At 48.1% G+C, this 24,244-nt stretch overlaps 2 protein-coding genes across 2 annotated transcripts in view; both read right to left on the bottom strand.

Moving 5' to 3' along the window:
• Positions 1-142: 142 nt before the first annotated feature.
• HPX (hemopexin) lies at positions 143-22,546 on the bottom strand. The gene is made up of 10 exons (XM_079973909.1): positions 22,435-22,546; positions 21,815-21,897; positions 21,258-21,338; positions 20,667-20,809; positions 20,200-20,353; positions 3,523-3,735; positions 2,574-2,690; positions 1,933-2,063; positions 1,034-1,178; positions 143-759 (listed from the first exon to the last, which is right to left on the bottom strand). Exons 1-10 carry the CDS (start codon positions 22,491-22,493, stop codon positions 467-469), a joined length of 1,419 nt encoding a protein of 472 aa, XP_079830035.1. The 5' UTR covers positions 22,494-22,546; the 3' UTR covers positions 143-466.
• The window catches only part of ARFIP2 (ARF interacting protein 2), an 85,523-nt gene continuing 67,953 nt past the window's right edge, over positions 6,675-24,244 (bottom strand). Inside the window, exon 7 of the transcript XR_013838255.1 lies at positions 6,675-6,833. The gene's annotated coding sequence lies outside the window, so the exon portion shown is untranslated. The remainder of the gene's footprint in view (positions 6,834-24,244) is intronic.

Genomic DNA, 24,244 nt, shown 5'->3' with positions numbered 1-24,244 from the left:
GGAAAGGGGGGGGCAACTCTTGCTGGGATGAAGGTGCAGCAAACACATCACCTGGAAGCCCCCTCAGCCCCTCCAATTACGGGGAGGGGGAGACCCAAGAGATCAGCTGTAGCCCCCCCCCAACACACAGGCAGACGCTGGGCACCAGGCAGAGGCTTTTATTGGGTGCAGGTGGGTCAGGGCTCCCGGTGAGGAGGGTGGGAGCTGGTGGGTCACCTCAGGGCAGGAAAAGGCCCTGAATCAGAATTCATTATTACGGTCACAGACCAGTCACTTACAATATCAGGAAAATCATAAAACACAACAGGGATACATTTAATTACAACTGGGTATAACAGAGAAAATTCAGATATAGCGGCAGTTTAAAATATATATTAAATATTGATCACTAAAATATAACCTAAAATTGTCATTTAAAACCTGAATCATTTTGGTAGTACAGCTTGTTCCCTAAGTTTTATGGCAGTCACACAGAGGAAGGGACCCTGCTATTCATGCCTGGGGAGCGGGGTGTGGGGGGCCCCTTGCCCCTTGCCATGGGGCACCAGAAAACGTCCGCAGCCGTGTTCTGGGCAGGCACGGGCCCCGGGGCCCCCAGGAGATGGTCCACACTCCTATAGTGGTAGAAGTTGGGCCCCTGGAAAAGGAAGACCCCCTGGGCGGTGCAGAAGGCGCTGTCCACGTGGCGGTGGGGGGTGGCGAGCGCTGGGCCTGGCAGGCGGGGGCTCCTCTGCAGGTCCACCAGCTTCATGGAGTTTCCTGGGGGGGAGGAATCGGGTCAAGCCCCTGGTGCCAGTCCCTGGAGCTGCCTGCAGAGCCCCCAACCCTCTTCTCCCTGCCTCCCCCCACCCCTCAACCACGCAGGCTGGCAGCTGCTTCCCAGGCTTTCAGGCCAAAGCCTTTCCTATTCATATGTGGGGAGCTACGGCCCTCTTTCCTGGCACTGAGCACCCCCCCCCCCCGCAATACACCTGGGTCTGGGGGGCCCTGCACCTCCCACTTTGCAGAATGAAGCCCTCCCCGCCCCAAATACCTTGGAAGACGTAGAGGTGGCTGGAATGAGGGCAGGTGAAGGCCGCCTCCACTGCCGGCAGCCCCAGCTCTTCCTGCAGAGGCCGGGGGTAGCCCTCCACGCAGCTGTAGCCAGAGCCGGCCCGGAAGATGGTGACCTCAGAGCCCTGCAGGCAAGAGCAGGAGGGGGAAGCGGCCAGTCCCACAGGGTGTGGGGCCCCCGGCCGCCTCCCAGCCCCTCAGGCACCTTCCGCCTTCTGGCTCAGCTGGAGACCTCTGACTAAGGCCAGCTGCAGGGAATGGCAGGCGGGAAAAGATGCTGCTGCCTGGCAGGGGTGGGATAGAGGACCTTTGGGGGTCCACGCCAACTCTTCGGTGATTCTGTGCTGAGCTGGGGTCCCACTCGGGGGGCTTCCCATAATGGCTGCTGTGGGGGCAGCAGGCAGGACTGGGTGGGCCCCCTTTGGCCTCAACCAACAGCTGGGCTTTTCTGGGGGGGCGTTTCATTGAACAAAAGGGCCCCCCCAAAGCACAGCTGCCTTTTCGTTCCCCAGTTGCATCACGGGGGTGTCCATTTTTGAGCCTCCCTATGGGAAGTGTGGTGGCAGATGGTGGGGAGAGATGGGCAGGGGCCAGAGGCTTAATACTGGGGGGGGGGCACCTGCCTTCTGGTGGGCAAAGGAAGAAGAATCCCTATGTAGAGGTTCATTCATTCTATGAGAGGTTAGGTACCCCCCCCCCTTGAGACTCCATGGCTCCCTCGGACCTCTTAGACCCGTCTTCTGGCCAGACCACAGAGATGGGGGACAGAGCTGACCCCCCTGCCCTCTCCCGGGGCTGGCACCCGTTCCCATATTCCTCCTGACAAGGGAGGTGTATCTTCCCTTTCCCCCCCCCCCCCAGCTGCCCTGCCCCCCATACCTGGATCAGGTAGAATTTGTCCTCCCAGCTGAAGGCAGCATCCACGCCCCCCTCCAGGCCCTTCCAGGTGTGGTTGAGAGGCCAGGCATGCCAGCCGTCGCGCCAGGAATCCACGCGGAGATACTGCCCCCCTGCCAGGAGAAGCAGAATAGTAAGAAGAGTTTGGATTTGATATCCCGCCTTTCACTCCCCTTCAGGAGTCTCAAAGCGGCTAACATTCTCCTTTCCCTTCCTCCCCCACAACAAACACTCTGTGAGGTGAGTGGGGCTGAGAGACTTCAGAGAAGTGTGGCTGGCCCAAGGTCACCCAGCAGCTGCAGGTGGAGGAGCGGAGACGCGAACCCGGTTCCCCAGGTTATGAGACTACCGCTCTTAGCCACTCCACCTCACTGGCTCTCTGGAGGGGAGGAGGGGAAATGGAGGGTTGCTTCATGCCTCCACCTCCCTGGGGTGGGTGGGCAGCCAGCCACCATTTGGGTTCCAGGTGAGGCTCTCTATGAGACTGGAAGGGGAGCCCCCCAACCCTCGCCCTCCCGTCTCAGCCTGGCCCAGCCCCCTCCTCTGCCCACTTCCAGTGACAGTGAGCCCCCTGTTGCCCCCCCCCGTCATGCGAGAGCAGGAGGGTGTCCCCGCTAGCTCACCCCGGAAGGCATAGATGCGCCCCAAGTCGTCTGAGGAGAAGGCTTGGAAGGGATCCCCACTGCAGGGGTCCATGGCTGCCTTGAGGGTGGCATTGGCCTGCGCCTCGTGCCCGTGGCCTGTCAGGGGTCAAGGGGAAGCAATGCAGAGAGAGGAGCTGAGAACTGAGAAAGCCCTGAGAAACAGCTCTGTCCATGGGCAAAAACAGCTCCTGAATCTGAGTGCCCCAGAGCCACAGCCGGTGCCCCAGAAGAGCAAAGGCTGCCCCACTGATCCCCCACCACAGGTGAGACGGGATCCTTGTCTGAAGTCCTTTTCCAGGTGAAGCCCCCCACCGCCCCCACTGCACCATTTGGCCTGTTCCCCTGAGGGTTGTTTGACAAGGGGGGGCCTTGCAGATGCCCCCCACCCCGGGGCCAAAGGCAATTTGGACTGTGAGCAAATTGGCCCAGGGAGAAGCAAGCACAGGCCTCTCGTGCTGCCCCCATGCCAAGGCCTTGGAGTTGGGCTCCAGAGGGGGTCCCTGCTGAGCTCAGCCCATGCAGCCTCCCCACGCCTGGCCTACGGGCCGTCCAGCTGGCTGCCAGGCTGAGTGGGCATCGCAGGGCAGCTGTTCCTTGCCAGCAGGCCCTGCGCAGCTGCCACAGCCAGGCCCTGCCACTCGGGGAGAAGGGTGCCCAGGCGCCCTGGTCTCCCCAAACCACAGCTCTTGGCAGCCACCTTTGGCTTCTGTGGACTCTGGCACAGCGCATCTTGCAGGAGAGGAGGGGCTTTTTGCTTCTGGCACCCCCAGATTCCCTCTTTGCCGTTTCCTCGCATGCAAGACTCTCCCTGACCAGCCCCACAGGGTCTGGAGGCTCAGTGGGGTTTGCGCCTGCTGGCTTGTGGGGGGATAGATGTTCCCTTCTCAGAGCGCCCCAGATGCAGCAGCAGGGATGTGGGGGAGCTCACCTCTTCCCGGGCAGCGCATGAAGTAGTCCCTGGCATCCCGCGGGTACTTGGGGGGCACCTCGCCCGTGACGGGGTCAAAGCGCAAGAACTGGATGCCCTGGAAGCAGTAATAGCGCTCCAGCCAGCGCACGGCAGAGGAGCAGTTGGCCAGGGCCGGCCAGGAGCGCTGCTTCACCATCCCGGTGGCCAGGTCGTAGGAGAAGACCAGGGGGCCTGCGGGAGACAGAGCAGGGAAGGGGGTCAGCGGCTGCCGCCTCCAGGCAAGTCAGGCAGACAGAGTCCTAGAACTGCTGAGATGGAAGGGATCCCCAAGGGGCATGTAGTCCAACCCCCTGCAGTGCCCCAGTGCCCTGGTCCCCCATTCAATGAGAAACCAGACCAGACCCTGCTTAGCTTTGCAAATGGGCCGGCAGTTCTACGGCTGGACCACTAGGAGGTGCTTGCGCTCGGGTCCCGTGTTGAGCATCTGGCTGGCTGCTGCCAGAAGAGGGTGCTGGGCACCCTTTGGCCTGATCCTGCCACAGCCCGGCTCTTCTTCTGTCCCCTGGTCTCTCCACTGAAGCTGCCTCTGCGGTCCTCCTCCCTCGCTGAACTACATCTCCCAAGATCCTCCTTGGGGGCGCAGCTTTGGGGAGGAGCTCTTCCTCCCCCCTTGCCCTCTTGCTTGGGGGGCTGGAGGAGCCCCTGGCCTGGAGTTTCAGGGGGATGTTCTGGTGTTGCAGGAATTTGTGTATAGTGTTACCGGAAAAATCCGAGGGCTCCCTTGGACAAAACAAAGACACCAACCAGGATAACTTGGAGCAAAACAGCAGCCTGTAGGCTTGGCCTTTATTGAACTGTTGCAACAGGGTATTCCCCTCACGTGCAGGAGAGAGGAAAGACCCAGAAGAATAGTGTGCAAGGTCTTATAAAAACTTTTGAAATTCCCCTCCTCTAGGTCTAGCCCACCCCCAGAAACATCATGCATACATTACAGAAAGGAGGGGTTGAGGGAGGCATACATTACAGAAAGGAGGGGCTGAGGGAGGAGTTGGTGGTAACTTGAGTGTCTTGTCACCTGGCTGGTTCCTCCTTTCCCCCCTCCCCACAGTTTCCTGCCCCCTGAGGGAAGATCTGATCATTGTCCTTTGTTTCAGTCCATGTTGAATCCACTCCCATATGCAAGTTCTTTGTGATCTTGATTGTCTTCTGTCTGGGATCATCAGGGTTGGTATGGGCAGGGCTCCTGTGTATGTGCTGAGACAGTGAAGGGATTATGGCTGACCAGGACTAAGTCACCCCCCTTTGTTAGTTCTTGTCATATGGAGTAAAAATAAAATGAAACAGTGCAAATCCGATGTATGATTGATTTTCTATTTTTCTATGAATTTATAACAGAAATGTGGCGTGTGTGTGTGTGTGTGAAGTTTATACAAACAGAATGATTGGGGTGGGGGGGTTCCTGCAACAGTTCCCCCCTTCGGAGATAAGATTGCAAAGGTGGCTACTTTGCAATCCTTTTCTCCGCACAATTTAAAGTGGTAAATATTAACCTGCTATTCTCCCTCCCAGATGCGTGTGTCCATGTGAACCTGAAAGGGACTTGGATGTCACATTTCTCAAGGATATTTGCATAGAAATGTAACATTGTAACAGTGCTCATAGTTAGACATAGGATATCACGTAAAATTAATATTTTGTTGCTCAGTTACTTGTGGTATTTTAGCACCTTGGAATAAATATTTTCTCAATAGTGGCGTATGCTTTACATTTAGCAGGAAGGTCCACTAATGACTGAAAAATGCAGTTTGCTTTGCCCCCCACCATTTTGTGTTCTCAGGTGTCAAAGTAGCTCTTCTGTGGTCTCACATCGGCATCGTGTCACAGTAGTAGCAATCCCTGGTGAATCCACTTAGGGCTTTCATATTAACCATGTTGCCTGGCACCCATCACAGCTGGCACAGGTTTGGGCACGTCAGGAGAGAAATGTCCTTGCCTGGCCATTCTATGGGATTTTATTATTATAGGCTCTGGTCTTGCAGTCATGGGAAGTTGCTCACTTGCACTTTAAGGACCAAAAAGCTACTTGCAGCCTGGATACACTTGCCCAATTCAAACTGAGTCCAATTTGAATTTATCTTGCCCCATGGTTCTCAACTTTTCAAACCAATCTGTTAAAAGAAACCCATTCTTAAAAGGGCACTTGTCCAAATAAGTCAATTTAACTCTATAAGGGATTATTCCGGCTAAACCAAAGCATACACACCTTCCTGAAGCTTCTCCTTGGTAAAGTTGGCAGAGTGCCAGGTGAAACAACTAAATGTGGTTATAAATTTATCTAATTCTAAACATTGGACTACATAATAGCCTGATCTGTAAAAAGCATAAAATGTATGAGAATCCTCCACTGGGGTGTAAGGAATAAGACATTAAACATAAAAACAATTACACACAAAAATAGCCACAAAAATAGCCCCAATTCCCCTCATTTGTGGAAATAACACACTGTCAGACACATTTCAACATTCCTACATAATAACATAATACAAAACAAACTAATAGTATCAGTTGCATATCTTGAGACAATTGTGATATTTTTACGCATGTATCTTGAGGTTCAAAAGTGAGGAATGTCCTTGCAATTCAACTCCTCCCCCCTTTGTCAGCCCCACTCCCCCGGCAGTCTATATCCTTTGAAAGAGATAGCTGTGGCCACTTTGAAAACTTTGGTGTCTGTTGCTGCAGGTGGTGGCGAAGCTTTTTCATCATAGGTCTGTAGTAACACATCTGTAGAAGTGACATCCTGTAAGGGGCAGGGTTTTGGAGACTTAAAAAGACAGGAGTTAGTAAGGGGAAGGGGCAAAAGGGAAAAAGGATGTCCTTCAGTTTCCATGGGAAGCTGCAAATAATAAAAATCTTTGCGGATTAAGCATTTTATTCATTTCAATATTATTATCACATTTCCATATAATTACTGTTATTATCTGCTAAGTTTGTTTGCTTTCCTTCGCTTAGTTTTGTTGTTGTTGTTGTTTTTTTCATATTATTAAATTAAAAATTACTCCACATGTATAGAAAGAGGACTGTAAAAATACAACAAAGGTTAAAAAAATAAAAAAGAAAGCCAAAAATTAGATTACCAGTCAGATGAAAACAGACTTGACACAAAGACATCAGATTTAGAAAAGAATTATTATTAAATAATACAAAGATATTATCAAAACCACAGATTACTACTGGACCGAAAGAATGAGAAAACAATGGAAAAGGGCTTAAAATGACTTTCAATATGTGATGGACATGTCCCCAAAGTAAAACACACACACAATGACCTATGAGGAACCAAAAATAATAATACTCAGGCAAAAAGGTAAACAAATACCATTCCACAAACAATGTTTGGTTGTGCTTCGATTAATTTCATAGACATCATGGAAAAACTGATTAAATAAATGAAAAGAGATTATTTGTAACTTAAAGCGTCAAAGCCACAAAGAGATGGAAGTCACTAATACAGCAGGGATTCAGACTTGTTTCACAGAACAGGAAAGAAAGTTGCTGTGGGAGAAAAGAAGGGACAAACACTTTGTTATCGGGGTTCACATATCCTGTTAAAAGGGAAAAATTATTTCATGTGAGAAGCCTGTGAGGAAATGCTGTTCCTAAAATGCACACAAAGTCTGTGATTTAAATCCCTTGGGGGGGGAGTGCTTTGATATTTACCTGTGAAAAGAATTTGGCATGTTAATCATGTTAAGATTTGAAACTTGGCAACCTCTTGACTTTGATGGTCCAGTACTTAACACCTTTTGTCTTACGAAGCCCCTGGAGCAAAAGACACATTAAGGGTGATTTCCCTCAGTGGCTCCAACATTAAGGGCGATTTCCCTCAGTGGCTCCAAGTTTTACATAAGGATAAATTTCCCCCTTCAGCCCAAGCTCCTACAGTTCCCCCTCCTTCCTCTCTCTATCTCTTCCCCCCCTTTTTTTTTTTTTGCTGATCTAGCCTCTGTGCATGTGCAGAGTTCATGTCTCAGCAAACCTTTTATACTATTGAAAATGTTGAAACCTTTGGCTAAATTACCATTTGAATAAAGGGAATGAAGGGTAAGGAGTAGATTTTAAAAATAGGGTTAGATTTTAAAACAAAAAAGAGAAACTCAGCAATTTAAGTATTCACAAAAGCTAGCAATTGCAGCCCAAGCAAAAGGGATTGCTTCCTTTATGTACAGGAAAGGGCTAATATCCCTCTGGCAATTCGCGGAACAATGCCACGCCCTTATATATGGGAAAAAATGGCCAGAGAGTCAGAATTTATAGGATTATTTTTTTTTTCAACATAGGATTTTTTTTTTTTTTAACATTCTCAGTCATTTCAGCCTTACCATTTGCAGACAAATTTTGCTGCCCTTTATTTACAGGATAAATGGTCAAGACTCATATGTATTTTATGTGCTTAAACTTTGAATTGACTTTGAAGTTTGATTTTTTATTTTTATTTTTAATAGTAGAGAAAATGATAAACACTGTAATTACTCAAATGCTTGAAATTACCAGTTCTGCTTCAAAACATCACGGATTTTACCTCTCACCTTTTTTTTTTTTTTTTAAAGAAAAACAAAGAGCAAAGTTGGGCTGAATTTCAACTCATCACATGCTTGCAGACACATGGCCCTCCACACAGCCACAAACTGGGAGAGCTAAAAGGGACCCTTGGGTCATCTAGTCCAACCCTAAATACAGTGTTCATAGCAAGATTTCAAAGCAAGATTTGCACTACCAAAAGGACATATACATTTAAGTACAGATTTTCAACTGGGAAAGGAAACATCTATGCTCGTATCATGTACTAAGGAAGAGAAAAAGAAAAGTAGCCAACTTTACACAGAACCGTTTTAGCAGATCTTGAGATAGTTTGAGTGAGTTTGCTTCCTTCAAGTTCCTAGAGAAATTATCTTTAAAGGAAGATTGAAGTGAACATTTTTCCTAAGAGGGAGAGGATCTCTTATAAAACATAGTTAAAACAGCCATAGATTTGATTTAAAAGGAATACAAAAGTGAGTTTTTCCTGAACTTGCAGAGGAATAGTAAGCCTAATCTATGCCCCCCCCTTGCAGTTTCCTTTAAAGGAAGCTTACTTGGGAGTAAATTTACCTAGCACAGAAGTAAGAAGAAGGGAAAAAAAACCCTGAAAGAGACAGAATGAAACAAGGGGGGCATTTTCTAAGAAAAGAGGCCAGGAAGTCTTATAGAGACTGATATCAGGACTGGACTCAGATAGACAATTTCGCTGGCCATGGAAGCCTCTACATTTAATACCAATTTTCTTAGAAAGGACACATTTTCATAGGCATATACTTATGAAATACACACACTGCATTTTAGCTTGAGAGAGCAGTTGGCTCTACTAGGCTTTTGCAGCAGAAACATTAGTTTCTTCACAGCACATTTCAAAATACTAGAAAAAAGACTGGAACACAGATGTAGACTCACAAGCTTAAAAGTTGCAACAAAACATTATCTACCATCAACTTAAAATCATGCTCCTCACTCAAGCTACTCAGAGGAAGACTCCTTGGAGCCTCTCTCAAAGAACAAACATTTGCGCACTTCATTCTAATGATTTTTTATTTATTTATTTATTTTTGGTCCTGTTTAAGATTGATGAGGCCCAACATGGCTTCCTTAGATTTAAAATTTCGAAGCATGCTTGCAATTTAAAAACTATGTGCATTTAAGAACAGTCTGTGGATGCCGGAGCCAATGTAAACACAAACCCTTTAAATATTTCCAAATCTTTGAGTACATCTCTTATCTTTTTTTTTTTTTTTTTTTTTTTTTTTTGAGAAACTAAGATCTCAAATGCATGGGCTCTCAGGCTGGGCTGTTATTATATCTACTGCCTTCTGAGCACCATTAAGTTTACGGTTTCATGTTCTAGCTTTAGGTTCTAGTTTAACAACCCAAATTTGATGTGTTCAGCTCTCCCTAAGGGTTCAAACCCTGATTTTGTTAAAGGATCCCTGGGGTGGCCACTGTGCCCTGGGTTCCAGGTGGTGGGCCTAAGCCACCCACTAAAAGTTACAATGGTCTCATACTTTGTACTTGGAAAGACCATTTTGCCCCTTTATTTTTTTTTTATTATTTTTTTTTTCCCAATTGGAGATGACAAGCTGGAGGGGCATATTAGAATCCTCTCTGGGGCAAAAAGGCTTCAAGGAAGCTTTGTTGCCAGGAGGAGTCCAGTTAGGGTGTTTAGTGAGCTCCCATTCTCTCATATGTTATTATTAGGCTTTTTTCTTCTTCTTTTTCGTTAACGAAGTACGCTAAAGACAGAAAGAGTGGACGCACACACACAAGGGAAGAGGGGCAATGGGAAAGAAAGGGGGGACAGATAAAAGATCCTTTCAGTACTCAAAGTACCCTTGACTAACACAATTCCTACTTATCTATAAACCACGAATTAATTTCTGGAAATCTCAAACCTGAACCTGAAACTCAAACCACGGGTCTCTCTCTGCCCGGAAACTCAAACCACGGGTCTCTGCCCGGAAACTAAACCACGGGTCTCTCTGCCCGGAATTCCTTACCTCAGCGCTGTTTACAAGACAATTTCCCCCTCTACCCTCCACGACAGCCTCCTGCCTAGCCTTTGAGACTAAGTTCGGAACCCCTACTGGACGCTTGCACAGTGCAATGCCAGATTAAGGCCCGAGAAAATGAAGGTTTGGAAAGGAAACAAACAACCTTGCGTTCTCACGTACCCAGGTCATCCCTAACAAAGGTCGCCAGGCAGGAGGGGCAGCTTTGTTTGCATAATTAGAGGAGAGAGAGAGAGAGAGAGAGAGAGAGAGAGAGAGAGAGAGAGCTTTGAAGGATGCCTCTGGACGACTCCGAGAGAGGGACATCAGAGAAAAACAGTAAAGAGCCACGCTTTCCCGGACTCAATTCCAAGACGGAAAACGGGGGAGAAAAGGGATAGAGAGATTAAGACGTTCCTGGACGACCCCGAGGGGGAACGTCGGAAAACAGTAAAAGTACCACAATTTCCCCGGACACGTTCCGCGTAAGAAATTGGGGGGAGAGAAAGGGAAAGAGGAGAGAGAGAGAGGAGAGAGAGAGCTTTGAAGGACGCCTCTGGACGACTCCGAGAGAGGGACGTCAGAGAAAAACGGTAAAGAGCCACGCTTTCCCGGACTCAATTCCAAGACGGAAAACGGGGGAGAAAAGGGATAGAGAGATTAAGACGTTCCTGGACGACCCCGAGGGGGAACGTCGGAAAACAGTAAAAGTACCACAATTTCCCCGGACACGTTCCGCGTAAGAAATTGGGGGGAGAGAAAGGGAAAGAGGAGAGAGAGAGAGGAGAGAGAGAGTGCTTTGAAGGACGCCTCTGGACGACTCCGAGAGAGGGACGTCAGAGAAAAAAACGGTAAAGAGCCACGCTTTCCCGGACTCAATTCCAAGACGGAAAACGGGGGAGAAAAGGGATAGAGAGATTAAGACGTTCCTGGACGACCCCGAGGGGGAACGTCGGAAAACAGTAAAAGTACCACAATTTCCCCGGACACGTTCCGCGTAAGAAATTGGGGGGAGAGAAAGGGAAAGGTTTTGGCGTTCCTGGACGACCCCGAGGGGGAACGTCAGACAGTAAAGTTCCGCGACCTCCCTGGCCACTTTCCGAAAGGGGAGGGTCGGGGGAGAAAAGGATAAAGCTGAACGTTCCTGGCCGACCCCGAGAGGGAACGTCGGAAATGAAAGAAGGAAAGTCTGGCTGTCGTGAGGACGCTGCTTCTCCACCCCCCTCCCAATGTATTTACTTCAAACCATACTCACGTTTGAAGATGTCCCCCGCGGATCCCGGGATCCTTTCCCCTTAGCCGGCTTGACCTCGCCTTTGCTCCCCCTGGTTGGGCTTTTGGTGACGATTGATTACCGCCCGCAAAGAGGAAGCAGGGAGAGAAAGAAGGATCCCTGGGCTAAGGTTGCCCAGTGGCGCCCGATCCCCTCTATCTCCCCTCTCCCCTTTGCAGGAGAACCAAGTGTCCCTTCGTGGTCGCCAAACTGTTACCGGAAAAATCCGAGGGCTCCCTTGGACAAAACAAAGACACCAACCAGGATAACTTGGAGCAAAACAGCAGCCTGTAGGCTTGGCCTTTATTGAACTGTTGCAACAGGGTATTCCCCTCACGTGCAGGAGAGAGGAAAGACCCAGAAGAATAGTGTGCAAGGTCTTATAAAAACTTTTGAAATTCCCCTCCTCTAGGTCTAGCCCACCCCCAGAAACATCATGCATACATTACAGAAAGGAGGGGTTGAGGGAGGCATACATTACAGAAAGGAGGGGCTGAGGGAGGAGTTGGTGGTAACTTGAGTGTCTTGTCACCTGGCTGGTTCCTCCTTTCCCCCCTCCCCACAGTTTCCTGCCCCCTGAGGGAAGATCTGATCATTGTCCTTTGTTTCAGTCCATGTTGAATCCACTCCCATATGCAAGTTCTTTGTGATCTTGATTGTCTTCTGTCTGGGATCATCAGGGTTGGTATGGGCAGGGCTCCTGTGTATGTGCTGAGACAGTGAAGGGATTATGGCTGACCAGGACTAAGTCACCCCCCTTTGTTAGTTCTTGTCATATGGAGTAAAAATAAAATGAAACAGTGCAAATCCGATGTATGATTGATTTTCTATTTTTCTATGAATTTATAACAGAAATGTGGCGTGTGTGTGTGTGTGTGAAGTTTATACAAACAGAATGATTGGGGTGGGGGGGTTCCTGCAACAATAGGTTGGGGGAGGGGTGGCCCCTCCAGCAGACATGATGCACATGCAGCCCACCACCAAAATCAGCACCATCACTTTTGTTTTTTTTTTTTTAATAATAATTTTTATTAATTTTCCACACATAAAATAAAGAACAGTGTAACACAATATAACTTCATACTCATCGGTTCATAGCCTTTTTTCTTTGACTTCCCCATACCTCCCCATCCCTGCATCCTTGTTTAATAATTCTTTAGCAACCCTTAAATCCATTATCTTAATTCCTTTTCATAAATATTTCTTAAGTTTTTTTGTTTACTGCTGCAATTCTTTACTTCTTACCCCCTGACATCTTAACATTCCTCAATTTTACAATTATTTTTAAGATATATTTTGAAATTCTTCCAGTCCTCTTCCACTGTCTCTTTCCCCTGGTCCCGGATTCTGCCCGTCATCTCAGCCAGTCCCATAAAGTCAATCACCTTTGTTTGCCATTCTTCCAGAGTAGGTAGTTCTTGCGTCTTCCAATACTTTGCCAGTAGAATTCTTGCTGCTGTAGTGGCATACATAAAGAAAGTCCTATCCTTCCTTAACACCACTTGGCCCACCATACCCAAGAGGAAAGCCTCTGGTTTCTTAGGAAAAGTCCACTTAAGGACCTTCTTAATTTCATTATAGATCATTTCCCAGAAAGCTTTAACCTTTGGGCAGGTCCACCAAAGGTGGTAGAAAGTGCCTTCAGTCTCATTACATTTCCAACACTTATTATTAGGCAAATGATAAATTTTTGCTAGCTTGACTGGGGTCATGTACCACCGGTAGATCATTTTCATAATATTTTCTTTTAAAGCATTGCATGCAGTAAATTTAATACCGGTGGTCCATAACTGTTCCCAGTCAGCAAACATAATATCATGACCTATATCTTGTGCCCATTTAATCATAGCTGATTTCACCGTTTCATCCTGTGTATTCCATTTTAACAGCAAGTTATACATTCTTGATAAATTCTTAGTATTGGGTTCCAACAATTCTGTTTCTAATTTTGACTTCTCTTTCTGAAATCCTATTTTCCTGTCCTGTTTAAACGTCTCATTTATCTGATGGTAATGCAACCAATCTCGAACCTTAGGTTTTAGTTTCTCATAACTCTGAAGTTTCACCCTTTCACCATCGTATTCTATAATCTCATGATATTTTGGCCATTTAGAATCCATATTAAGCTTTTTTACTTCCCTAGCTTCCATTGGTGACACCCACCTAGGGGTTTTACTTTCCAACAAATCTTTGTATCTAGTCCAAACGTTATACAATGCTTTCCTTACAATATGGTTTTTAAAACTTTTATACACCTTTACCTTGTCGTACCATAAATATGCATGCCAACCAAAACTATTGTCATACCCTTCCAGATCCAAAATGTCAATATTCTCAAGAAGTAGCCAGTGTTTCAACCAGCAAAAAGCTGCTGATTCATAGTAGAGTCTTAAGTCCGGCAGGGCAAACCCCCCTCTATCCTTTGCATCAGTTAAAATCTTAAATTTAATTCTGGGCTTTTTGCCCTGCCAGACAAATTTTGATATGTCTTTCTGCCACTTCTTGAAACAGTCCATCTTGTCCACAATCTGCAACGTCTGGAATAAGAACAGCATTCTAGGCAATACATTCATCTTAATAGTAGCGATTCGGCCTAACAAGGAAAGTTTCAGCCTTGACCATATTTCCAGATCCTTTTTAACTTCTGACCAACATTTTTCATAATTATCCTTAAATAAGTTCACATTCTTGGATGTTAAGTTTACCCCCAGGTATTTTACCCTTTTTGTAATTTCCAAACCTGTTTCATTCTGAAAACTCTCTCTTTCTTCCATTGTTAAATTTTTTTCCAACACTTTCGTTTTTTGTCTATTCAATTTAAAACCTGCTACTCGACCAAATGTTTCAATTAGTTCTAATACTCTTTTAGTACTAGTGTCTGGCTGTTGCAAAGTCAATACTAGGTCATCTGCAAATGCTCTTAATTTATAATGTCTAACTCCGACCTGAACTCCTTTAACCAACTGGTCCTTTCTAATCATGTTTAACAAAACCTCCAGGACCGATATAAAGAGCAAAGGGGATATTGGGCAGCCCTGTCGTGTACCTTTTTCTATAGGTATTTCTTCTGTTACCACGTTATTTACAATTAATTTGGCCTTTTGTTGAGAGTATATTGCACCTATACCGTTTTCAAAACCTTGTCCTACCCCCATCCCTTGGAGATTCTTTTTCATAAAAGTCCAACAAATGTTGTCAAAGGCTTTCTCCGCGTCCACAAAAATCAAAACTGCTTTCCTATTAATGTCCACGTCCAGCAGCTCCAAAATGTCTATAATGTTCCTCACATTGTCTGACATATGTCTACCTGGGAGAAAGCCTGTTTGGTCCTTATGAATCTCTTCTGCCAACACTCTTTTCAATCTTTTTGCCAAAATGTCTGCAAAAATTTTGTAATCCACATTGAGTAAAGATATAGGGCGGTAGTTTTTAACTTGGTTCTTCTCAGTCTCTGTTTTCGGTATAAGTGAGATGAAAGCCTCTTTCCACGATTCAGGTGCCTTTTTCCCCTTCAAAATTTCATTGCAAACTTCCTTCAATGGTTGTATCAGCCATTCTTTCAGCATTTTGTAATATTTGGCCGTCAGGCCATCTGGTCCTGGTGATTTTCCCAATTTCATATTTTGAATGGCACCCTCTATTTCTTGTTCTGTTATTTCCTCGTTTAAGATCCTTTTACTTTGTTCTGAGATTTTTGGTAAACCGTATTTTCTGATGAATTCTTCTATTTCTTGCTCGTTGATTGGCCCTTGTGCATACAATTTCTTAAAAAAGCTTTGAAAACAATTGTTGATCTCGTTGGGTTTGTGGATAATCTTTCCATCCATTTCTAAACTTGTTACCGTATTCATTTTCTGCCTTTTTTTCAATTGCCATGACAGAAGTTTCCCACATTTATCCGCTGATTCAAAAGTTTTTTGTCTCATTTGCTTTATCTTCCATTCTATTTGTTGGTTCATGAGTTCCATGTATTGCATCTGATGAAACTTTATTTCTCTCAAAATCTCATGAGACTTTGGTTTGGACCTCAACTTCTTCTCTCCTTCTTTTATTTTTTCTAAAATTTTTTCCTTCTTTTCATTTTGTTGCTTCCTCTTAATAGAATTTTGTTGAATTAGGAAACCTCGCATCACGGCTTTGCTTGCGTCCCAAATTATTCTTTTTTCCACATCTGTTTTCCTGTTGATCTCAAAGTAATCTTTTAATGTTTTAAGGGCCTTCTTATGGATCTCTTCGTCCTTGAATAGGGTGTCATTCATTCTCCATCTAAAGGAACCAGTTGTTGTTAGTTTCATCTCCATCTTGACCGCATTATGGTCGGAGCACGTTTTTGGGCAGATTTCTACTTTTTTTGTTCTTGACGCCAGACTACTAGAAATCCAAATTTGGTCTATTCTTGTCCATGTCATTTTTGCTTCTGAGAAGAAAGTTCCCTCTCTCTCTAAAGGATTCTTTGTTCTCCAAATGTCAATCAAGTCCATTGTTTCAGTCATTTCAAAAAAGATCCTTGGTAGTCTCCCTTCTTTCGAGATCACTTGTCTCTGTGCTTTATCCATGTTTGTTGAGACAACTCCATTCATATCTCCCATCATTAGGATTTTATAATCTAAAAAGTCAACTAATGTCTCATGCAACTTCCTAAAAAATTCAGCCTTCCCTTCATTTGGGGCATAAACTCCCACAATTAATATCTTTTCTCCTTGAATTTGTATTTCAATTGCCAGGTATCTTCCTTGTTCATCTTTAAATATTAATTTTGGAGCCAACTTTTCCTTTGCATAGATCACCACACCTCTTTTCTTTACTTTGTCTGATGAGATGAATTCTTGACCGAGTCTCTTATTTATTAATAATTTCCTGTGTATCCTGGCGATATGGGTTTCTTGCAAACATATTATGTCTAATTGTTCTTTCTTCAAAATGTGAAAAACCTGTCTTCTTTTCCGAGGAAGGTTCAAACCATTACAGTTCCAACTAAGGAGTTGCAGAGACATTTTGTATTTAGGTAGCTGTTCCTCCAACTGCTCCAAGCTTCTGCTCTTCCTCCGATGGTGGTAGTGAAAGTCCAAATGACAAATTTGCTATATCGGGTGGTTCCCTCTCCTCCACGGTTCCTTTCTGCAGATCCTCCAGATACTTCTCTAGAAATAGTTCTTTGTCCTGAATTGTTTTTATTTTGATCTTCCTTCCATTGAAGTTAAAGGACAATCCTTGTGGAAATTCCCATCTGAATGGTATAGTGTTTTTCTTCAGCAGGTCTACTAAACTCTTGTAATATGTTCTCACCTCTAAAATGTATTTAGGAATGTCCTTAAAAATCTGTATCTGACAATTTTGGATCACCAGTGCCTTTTGGTAATGCAAATTCAATATTCTATCTCTTTCTTCTTTTGATCTCAATGTAATTAGGCAGTCCCTTGGTTTTTTGTCCTGCCTTCTACCCAGTCGAAAGGCTGATATTATCTCAAGTTCCTCATCTTCCTCCCATTCCTCCCGCCAAAAAGTTATGATGTTCTCTGTGAGAAATTTCACAAGGTTGTCCCCTTCCCCTTCAGGCACCAATCTAAATTTTAAATTCTTCTCTTTACGTTGAAGTTCCAGTAAGGAGAGGGCTGCATCATGCTCATTCACTTTTTTAATAATAGGCCCAAATTTTTCCCTTGTCTCTTCAGCCGTTATTTTTGCACTTTCTGCAATCTTTCGTGTTTCTGAACTTTCCTGAATTAATCTATTTATAGAATCTGTGTTCGATGCAACACTAGCCGTATTCACATCCAACCTTGTTGTCAACTCTGTTAATTTTTTAGAATTCTCTGTCGAAAGTTTTGTCAATGCTTCCAGGGATTGATTTATTTTAAGTAGAGCCTGAGTCATAGGATCCATAGAAGCTGGTATTTTTTCCTGCACAGCTGCAGTTCCTGATATAGAGGCCCTTTTCTTGTGAGATTGTTTTGCTTTCTGCCTTGTTACTATCTCTTCTGTAGGGGCACTCATATCCTCAAGGTCGTTTTCACAGAGTTGATTCCCAAGTGGAAAATCCCACTGTTACTTTTTCAAGTGCAACAGTTTCAGATAGAGCCCTCTAGAGGGAGCATTCAATTGTATCCAAATGGCAGAGATAGAAGAAAACAAAGAAGCAAGGGAATATAACAGTAGCCAAAAGTTTCCAATGTCCAAATTGTAATGTCTCTATTTTTCTATGTGGCCAAAATGCAGCAAAGTACATCTAAGGTCCGATAACTTTTTTGCAAACAAGTCCCCACTTCTCAAAGTTTGACAGTCCACGTCCCGGTGTCTTGTTTGGGCAGCCCGACCCCAGGGGATTTGGCAATGGAAGGTCTTAATTTTCCATTAATTTTCCAGCAGATTAACAACGTTCCAATCCCTTCCCCCCTTCTCCTGCCAATCTGGGGGGAGGTTTTAAGTCCGATGTCAGTTTGACAGCTTAAAAAAATTAGAAAGGTTCCCTTTAAGTGCAGCTTGATTTTCGTTGCTTTATTCCTTCTGCAGTTCCGGGGAGGCAGACTTCCTTAATTTTTGCCTTTCCCGTTTTCAGCCAATTTTTTTTTTTTTAAAAGTCCCGTTACTTTTCCAATCTTACTCACGGGTGTTGTGGTCAAATTCCAATTGCAGGAAGGAATCGGCGCTCTCCGCTCATGGCGACGCGGCTTCACTCCGCTAGCTGGGTGACGACTCTCAGCACCGCGCTTACCCCGATGCCGCTCAGAAGCCTTTAAAAAGGCTCCCTCACAGTACCGGGGGGCGCAAAGGGTGCCCACCGAATCTCCTTTGTTCACAGGCTCCGCGCCTGTGATTTTAGGGGTCCCCCGCTTAGCACCATCACTTTTGTGACTTTTGTGACTTGTCCCCACAAAACACTTCATCACAGCTTCTTCCTGTCTGTAAGAATTCACTGATCAATCTATGTACTGGCTCACTGGGAAAATTTCATCTAGACATGTGAGCTCAGCTACTCAGCAGCCCCTCTGCCTGAGTGATAATCCCTGGAATCCTGATACCTGAGGGCCAGACAGGGAGCCATTCCAGAAATAACAAACCCAGATGAAGGCAAAAGGGTGGGATTAATTTGGCTGGGAAACAGGGAAATGTAAATATCTCTTTTGTGACACTCCATGGGTGTTTGGTGGAGGGCAAGGGGAACCATGGGGCAGGGTCCAGGATGCTCAGATTACTGCCACCAGACCTCCCCTTTCATGATGTAACCATGATGTGTTAGTGATGTAGTTGGGGGGGCATGTAACATGGGGATTAGGAGCTAATAAAGGTTGGGGGGCTCTTTTGTTGGGGGCTTCCATCCTGTTCCACCTGGTGGCAGGTGGGAGTCCTGTCCCAACAGTCTTCAATCAAGACCAAGCCTCCTGGCTGCTGTTTTGCTCTGCTATTCCTGGCTGGGGTCCTTGTTGTTTTGTCCAAGGGAGCCTCGGATTTCTCCGTTAATATGTGATACGGAAGGGGGGGGGCATGTCTTCTTCACCTTCTTCTTCGCTACAATATATCAATTTATTTCCAATTGTCAATGTCAAAAGGGACTAAAATCTATAAAATTCATAGAAAATCAACGTGCCAGTTTGCTCAATTTCTCTAGGACTCCATCACACCTCCCCTGTTCAGCATAATCCCTCAAGCAAGGTAAGGTAAAGGTAAAGGTACCCCTGCCCGTACGGGCCAGTCTTGCCAGACTCTGGGGTTGTGCGCCCATCTCACTTAAGAGGCCAGGGGCCAGCGCTGTCCGGAGACACTTCCGGGTCACGTGGCCAGCGTGACATCGCTGCTCTGGCGAGCCAGAGCTGCACACGGAAACGCCGTTTACCTTCCCACTGGTAAGCGGTCCCTATTTATCTACTTGCACCTGGAGGTGCTTTCGAACTGCTAGGTTGGCAGGCGCTGGGACCGAACGACGGGAGCGCACCCCGCCGCAGGGATTCGAACCGCCGACCTTTCGATCGGCAAGCCCTAGGCGCTGAGGCTTTAACCCACAGCGCCACCTGCGTCCCTCAAGCAAGGTGTTAAGACCCTAATCCTGTCAAATCGCTCTGATCAGCCTTTCCTCCAGGCAATGTCAGGTGGCAGACTATGCATATTTGGGACCATTGTTTTCTCATCCCCAGGAAGTGTTTATCTGTGCATATCTCCAGCTCTGCATATTCCCCCCTCCCTCCTCCATATGTTAATCTGTGTAACCCAACCTCCCTTTAATATATTCATGATGTAATCTGTGTAACCAAACCTCTCTTTAATGTATTCATGACGTGTTTTGCACTGTATTCTGGGACATGGAGGGAGTTTCAAAAACTCATGTCACCCCTTTCTCACTGTTCAATCTCGCCATGAACCTGTTGCGCAATAAACTTGGATCTTCTGCTGTTTGCTCCTGTCTCCGGCTGAGCTCATTTTCCTCCGCAGGGACCCACGGACTTAGTCCGATGAGCTGGGTGGCAGAGCAGCCTCGCACCCAGATTTTGCCGTAACATATGTGAGGCGGCTGGCCAGAGTGAGCTCTGTCCTATCGCAATAGCTATAATCTACGCTGGTCCCTAAATCCGGAGGCTGGACTCGAAAAGCGTTTCCTTGGCTCTGTGGATTGCTCAAAAGCTGCTTGTTCCTCACCTGGGTGACCAACAAGGTGGCGCAGAGGTGAATTCTCCCCCATGCTGGGAGGCTGCATGGCCCTCTGTCGGGGGGGGGGGGGGGGCTTGAGCCGAGATTCCTGCTTTGCAGGGGTTGGACTAGAGGAACCCTGGGGTCCTTTCCCCTGCTAGGACCCTCTGCATCCACCCCTCCTGCTGAGCCCCTCGACCCCACAGGAGACACGCTCCAGCTCACCCTTGAAGAAGAGGACGGTGGCGGCCGCACACTCCTTGGGGTGACACTCGACTGCGGCATCCAGGTGCCCAGGCACCCCTCTGAACTCTTCCTCGATGCGCCGGGGGAAGCCGGGCCTCAGCTTGCCCTGGGCATAAGCCCAGACCCACTGGCCCTGCAGGGAGACCAGGGCACACCCTCCATCTCAGCCAAGGATCACAGGGCGCAAAAAGTGGCTGCCCCACCATCTCCCTTCGCCATGGGTGGAACAGCTCAGTGGGGGAGAGAGCCCACCCACCCCACTTGCCTCTCCATCCTGCCCCTGGCAGCCCCAGTCCTCGTCCCCCCAGCCCTGGGGTGCCCCACACCTTCCCATCCTGGGCACACAAGCACCCCTGCCTGGGAGGGCCGTCCTGCCTTGCAGATCCGCTGCCCCAGGGAAGCTTAGGGGTTCTTTGGTTGGGGGGAGTCACCCCCCGGCCCCCCACCTGGAAGAGGTAGACGTTGTCGTGGGCGGCCGGCTGGTCCAGGTGGTGGATCCTCAAGGCGGCATCGAGGGGCCCCTGGATCTGGGGCCAGGAGGCGTTGAGGGGCTCGGCCGGCCCACTGAAGCCCTTCCAGACCACGTCCCCTGGGGAGGAAGGGGAGGCTCAGGGGGAGGCACCTGCTGGGGCCCACGGCTGAGCCCCAGGGGGGCGGACCTGGCTTCAGCAGCCCCTAGGAAAGCACCCTGAGGTCGGCATCCTGACCTTCCTGGGCCCACATCTCACAGAGACCTCCCCATAGCAACCCCTCGGCCAGCGCACCCAGCCCCCTCCTCACACCATGGGAAGAAAGGGGGGGTGAAGGCAGTGGTGGAGCTTCAAGGGGGGACAGAGAGCAGACGGGGGTGTGGCTGGTGCGTGTCACGTCCTGTGGGCGTGGAGCACTGCCTGCGGGGGCGTGGCACCCAGCGGTGGGGGGGGGGGGAGCCGTGATGGCACCCCATCGGGACTGTGCCGCTGGGGGTGGTGCGCTGCCCCCGCACCCCTGTTCCTCCGCCAGTGGGTGCAGGGAGACGGGTGCGAGATGCAGGCTACCTTTGAAGAAGAGCATGTTGCCTCTCTCGTCCAGCGTGATGGCGTCAAAGCCTTCCTCGTTGGCACAGCGCCTGGCGGTCTCTGGAAGAAGCAGAGAACATCGCAACAGATCCGATATCTCATGAGGTCTGAGATAAGGATGGGACATGGAGAGGCACTGGCTGGCTGCATGGCTTTCCCCACAGTGATTTTTGCATAGCGCACACAAACACATCATTATTCGTGACATATCGCCAGGTCAAAAACTATAAAAGTAAAATCACAATATGGACTTCAAACCAGTTTGGGATGATATATTGATATACCAGCCAGCCCTGGGCCCCCAGAAGTGAGAAAAATGCCAAAATGTACTCTCAGAAGGGGGTGGGCACAACCAGTGCCTGTCAGAGGGTTTGTTTGGCTGTGATTCCCACACTTGATGACCCCCAAGGTCCCTTTGCAATTCTCTGATTTTCTGCAGCGCCCCAAGGGGGGATGGGGGCAGGGAGACAGAAGGGGGTGCCCAGAGCAAAGGAGGAGCAGGATCTCTGGAGAAGGTGCCCACTGGCAAAGCCCACCTGTGTCATTGAGCGGAGGCTGTGAGGCCGAGTGGTGCCAGCTGCTGCCGCCGGTGCCATTGAACTTGCTGCTCCCGTGACCCCTGCCAAACAGAAAACCCCGGTTAGCACCTGGCCGTGGGTCTCTGCAGCAGCCGTGGGGCCCCGGCAGGGACACTCTGGCAGAAAGAGCCCCCTGCCTGGGCCAAGACAGAGCCCCAGCCTCAGGTCAGCTCCCGCAAGAGGACATGGGGGCAAAATGGGGTTCTAGGGAGAGAAGACCCCGACGGCAGAGCCACCCCCTCCTCTCCTTGGGCCCAAAAGCTGAGCTCTCCCTCCATCCCCGCTGCCCAAGGAGGGCCCTTCCTCTGCAGCCTCCTCAACTGACAGGCCTGCAAGCACAGCAGGTTGCCTTAGTCAGACCACAGATCCATTTAGCTCAATAGTGCCCACACTGGCTGGCAGCAACTCTCCAGGACTTCAGGTGGAGGGTCTCTCCCAGCCATGCCTGGAGACTTCCACCTTTGGGGATTGGACCTGAGACTTCTGCCTGCAAGGCAGGCACCCTCCCACTAAGCCCCCTCTTCCCTCCCCCAGGACGAAGGCCCAGACAGAGCCCCTGCCCCATTCCGGGCACTCACAGGGGGTAGGCCAGGCCCAGGGCCCAGCTCAGGCAGAGGGCTCCCAAGGGGCTGCGCATGATGTGCTCCAGTCCACAGCAGTAGAGCCCCGGGGCCAGGCCCTGTCACCTCTTATATCAGCAGAGAGGAGGGATTTCCCAGCCCAGGAGAGTTGCACAATCCGCACTCGCCACCGTTAACTCTTTCCGCAAAAGGCCTTCGGGGCGGAGGCTGCCTCTGGGGCACTGAGGGGGGGAGAAGGGAGGCTTACGGAAAAAGGTGTGGGGCTCCTGCCCATTCCAGAGACGTGGGGGACCTGGGGGGGGGGCAAATGTCCAGTCTTGATCTATGGCCGGCCCAAAACAAATACACATGACATTTTCTTCATGTATGGCAGGATTTTAGTTTCTTATTCAAATGCTGAGGCACCTGATCTCTCAGTGCCATCTGCTTGTGCAAGTCTGTCTGGCTCATTTAAGATGAGAAAGAGAACCTTTCTTCTTACAGGTGGATAATCCTTTTATTTTCTATAAATATTTATTATTCGCATGAGTTAATGCTGCGTTACCCCTTTGGCGCTGCGCTGTGTACCGCCTAGGTTTCGAGCTTCAAGCCCCGCGGACAGGGTCAGCTGCAAAGAAACCAAGGCACCTATGAATACGTGGTCCTGTTGCAGCATGTGTGTTTGGGGGGGGGGGTCAGGCCCCACCTAGACTGGGCAGCAAATAAATTGCCATGTGCAGGCAGCTGTATGCCCAACCATGTTTCCTCTTGGCTCATTAGATCAAGGGAGGGCGTGACTGGTGGGGTCCGGAGAGTGGGGGTGCTTTGTTGATAGAGGGACTCCTGGTCCCGGGAGCAGGGCAGCCTCAGTCACCCAAATGGGAAATCTCAGAAAGATCTGCGTTCTAGTTTTTAAAATAATAAAATTCCTTCCAGTAGCACCTTAGAGACCAACTAAGTTTGTTATTGGTATGAGCTTTCGTGTACATGCACACTTCTTCACGAAAGCTCATACCAATAACAAACTTAGTTGGTCTCTAAGGTGCTACTGGAAGGATTTTTTTTATTTTGTTTCGACTACAGCAGACCAACACAGCTAACTACCTGTACCAAGAACTAGTTTTTAAAAACTCTTCCTTCCTGGCTTAAAGAAATCATTCAAGGCAGCGCCTCCATCGCTTCGTTCCAGGCACAAATAAATCTTCCTTGTTGACTTCAACTGTATATTGAAATGCCTTTTGATAATGGCAGAAACTGAAACGCTTCCCAGATTTGTAATGGACAGTTGTGAGGTCTCTGGAGCTGAGAACTGGCAAGTATGGAAGGGAAGATGTTGACTTTGACGGGGACTGAGCCTCCTACAAGCAAAATATCGGCGGAGTCAAGTGTGTCAGAACAACAACTCTCTTCTCTGGAGGAGACACATCAGTCCAGGAGGCTCTTCGCGAAGGGGCAGGCGTGGGGCTGGCGAAGGCGTGGGGCCAGGAAAGCGCTCCCACAGGACACCCCAGAAGGCACCAGAGCAAAGGCACCCTCTTGCGATAGGAGCCCCATTTGGATTAAGAAATGTCGAACGGAAGGTATGTTCTGGCCACTGTCCATTTCAAAGTTGGGTCACAAACTGGACTGAATTGAGGAATCAGCCTCGCATGCAAAAATGCCCTTCACCTGACGGAATGCAGAGAAAGCCTCGGCCGGCCGAAGAGACAGAGCCCCATCCTCCCACGATGGCCGCCTTGTGCTAACTCCTGGCTTGGCTCTTCAGCATCAAGTACGTTTCCGAGCACAATTCAAAGTGTTGGTGCTGACCTTTCAAGCCCTAAACGGC

Source organism: Podarcis cretensis, assembly GCF_951804945.1.
Source record: "Podarcis cretensis genome assembly, chromosome: 4".
In the NCBI taxonomy this organism is placed as follows: Eukaryota; Metazoa; Chordata; class Lepidosauria; order Squamata; family Lacertidae; genus Podarcis; species Podarcis cretensis.
Note: the sequence above shows the minus strand (reverse complement) of the source record. Positions and strands in the feature narration are given on the sequence as shown.

Excerpts from the sequence above, each read along its gene's own strand:
- HPX (XM_079973909.1), bottom strand. The coding sequence starts at position 22,493 with ATGCGCAGCCCCTTGGGAGCCCTCTGCCTGAGCTGGGCCCTGGGCCTG. Across the intron at positions 20,810-21,257 it reads CAACATGCTCTTCTTCAAAG|GGGACGTGGTCTGGAAGGGC; the intron begins GTAGCCTGCATC and ends CTTCCTCCCCAG. Across the intron at positions 2,064-2,573 it reads GCGCATCTATGCCTTCCGGG|GGGGGCAGTATCTCCGCGTG; the intron begins GTGAGCTAGCGG and ends TTCTCCTGGCAG.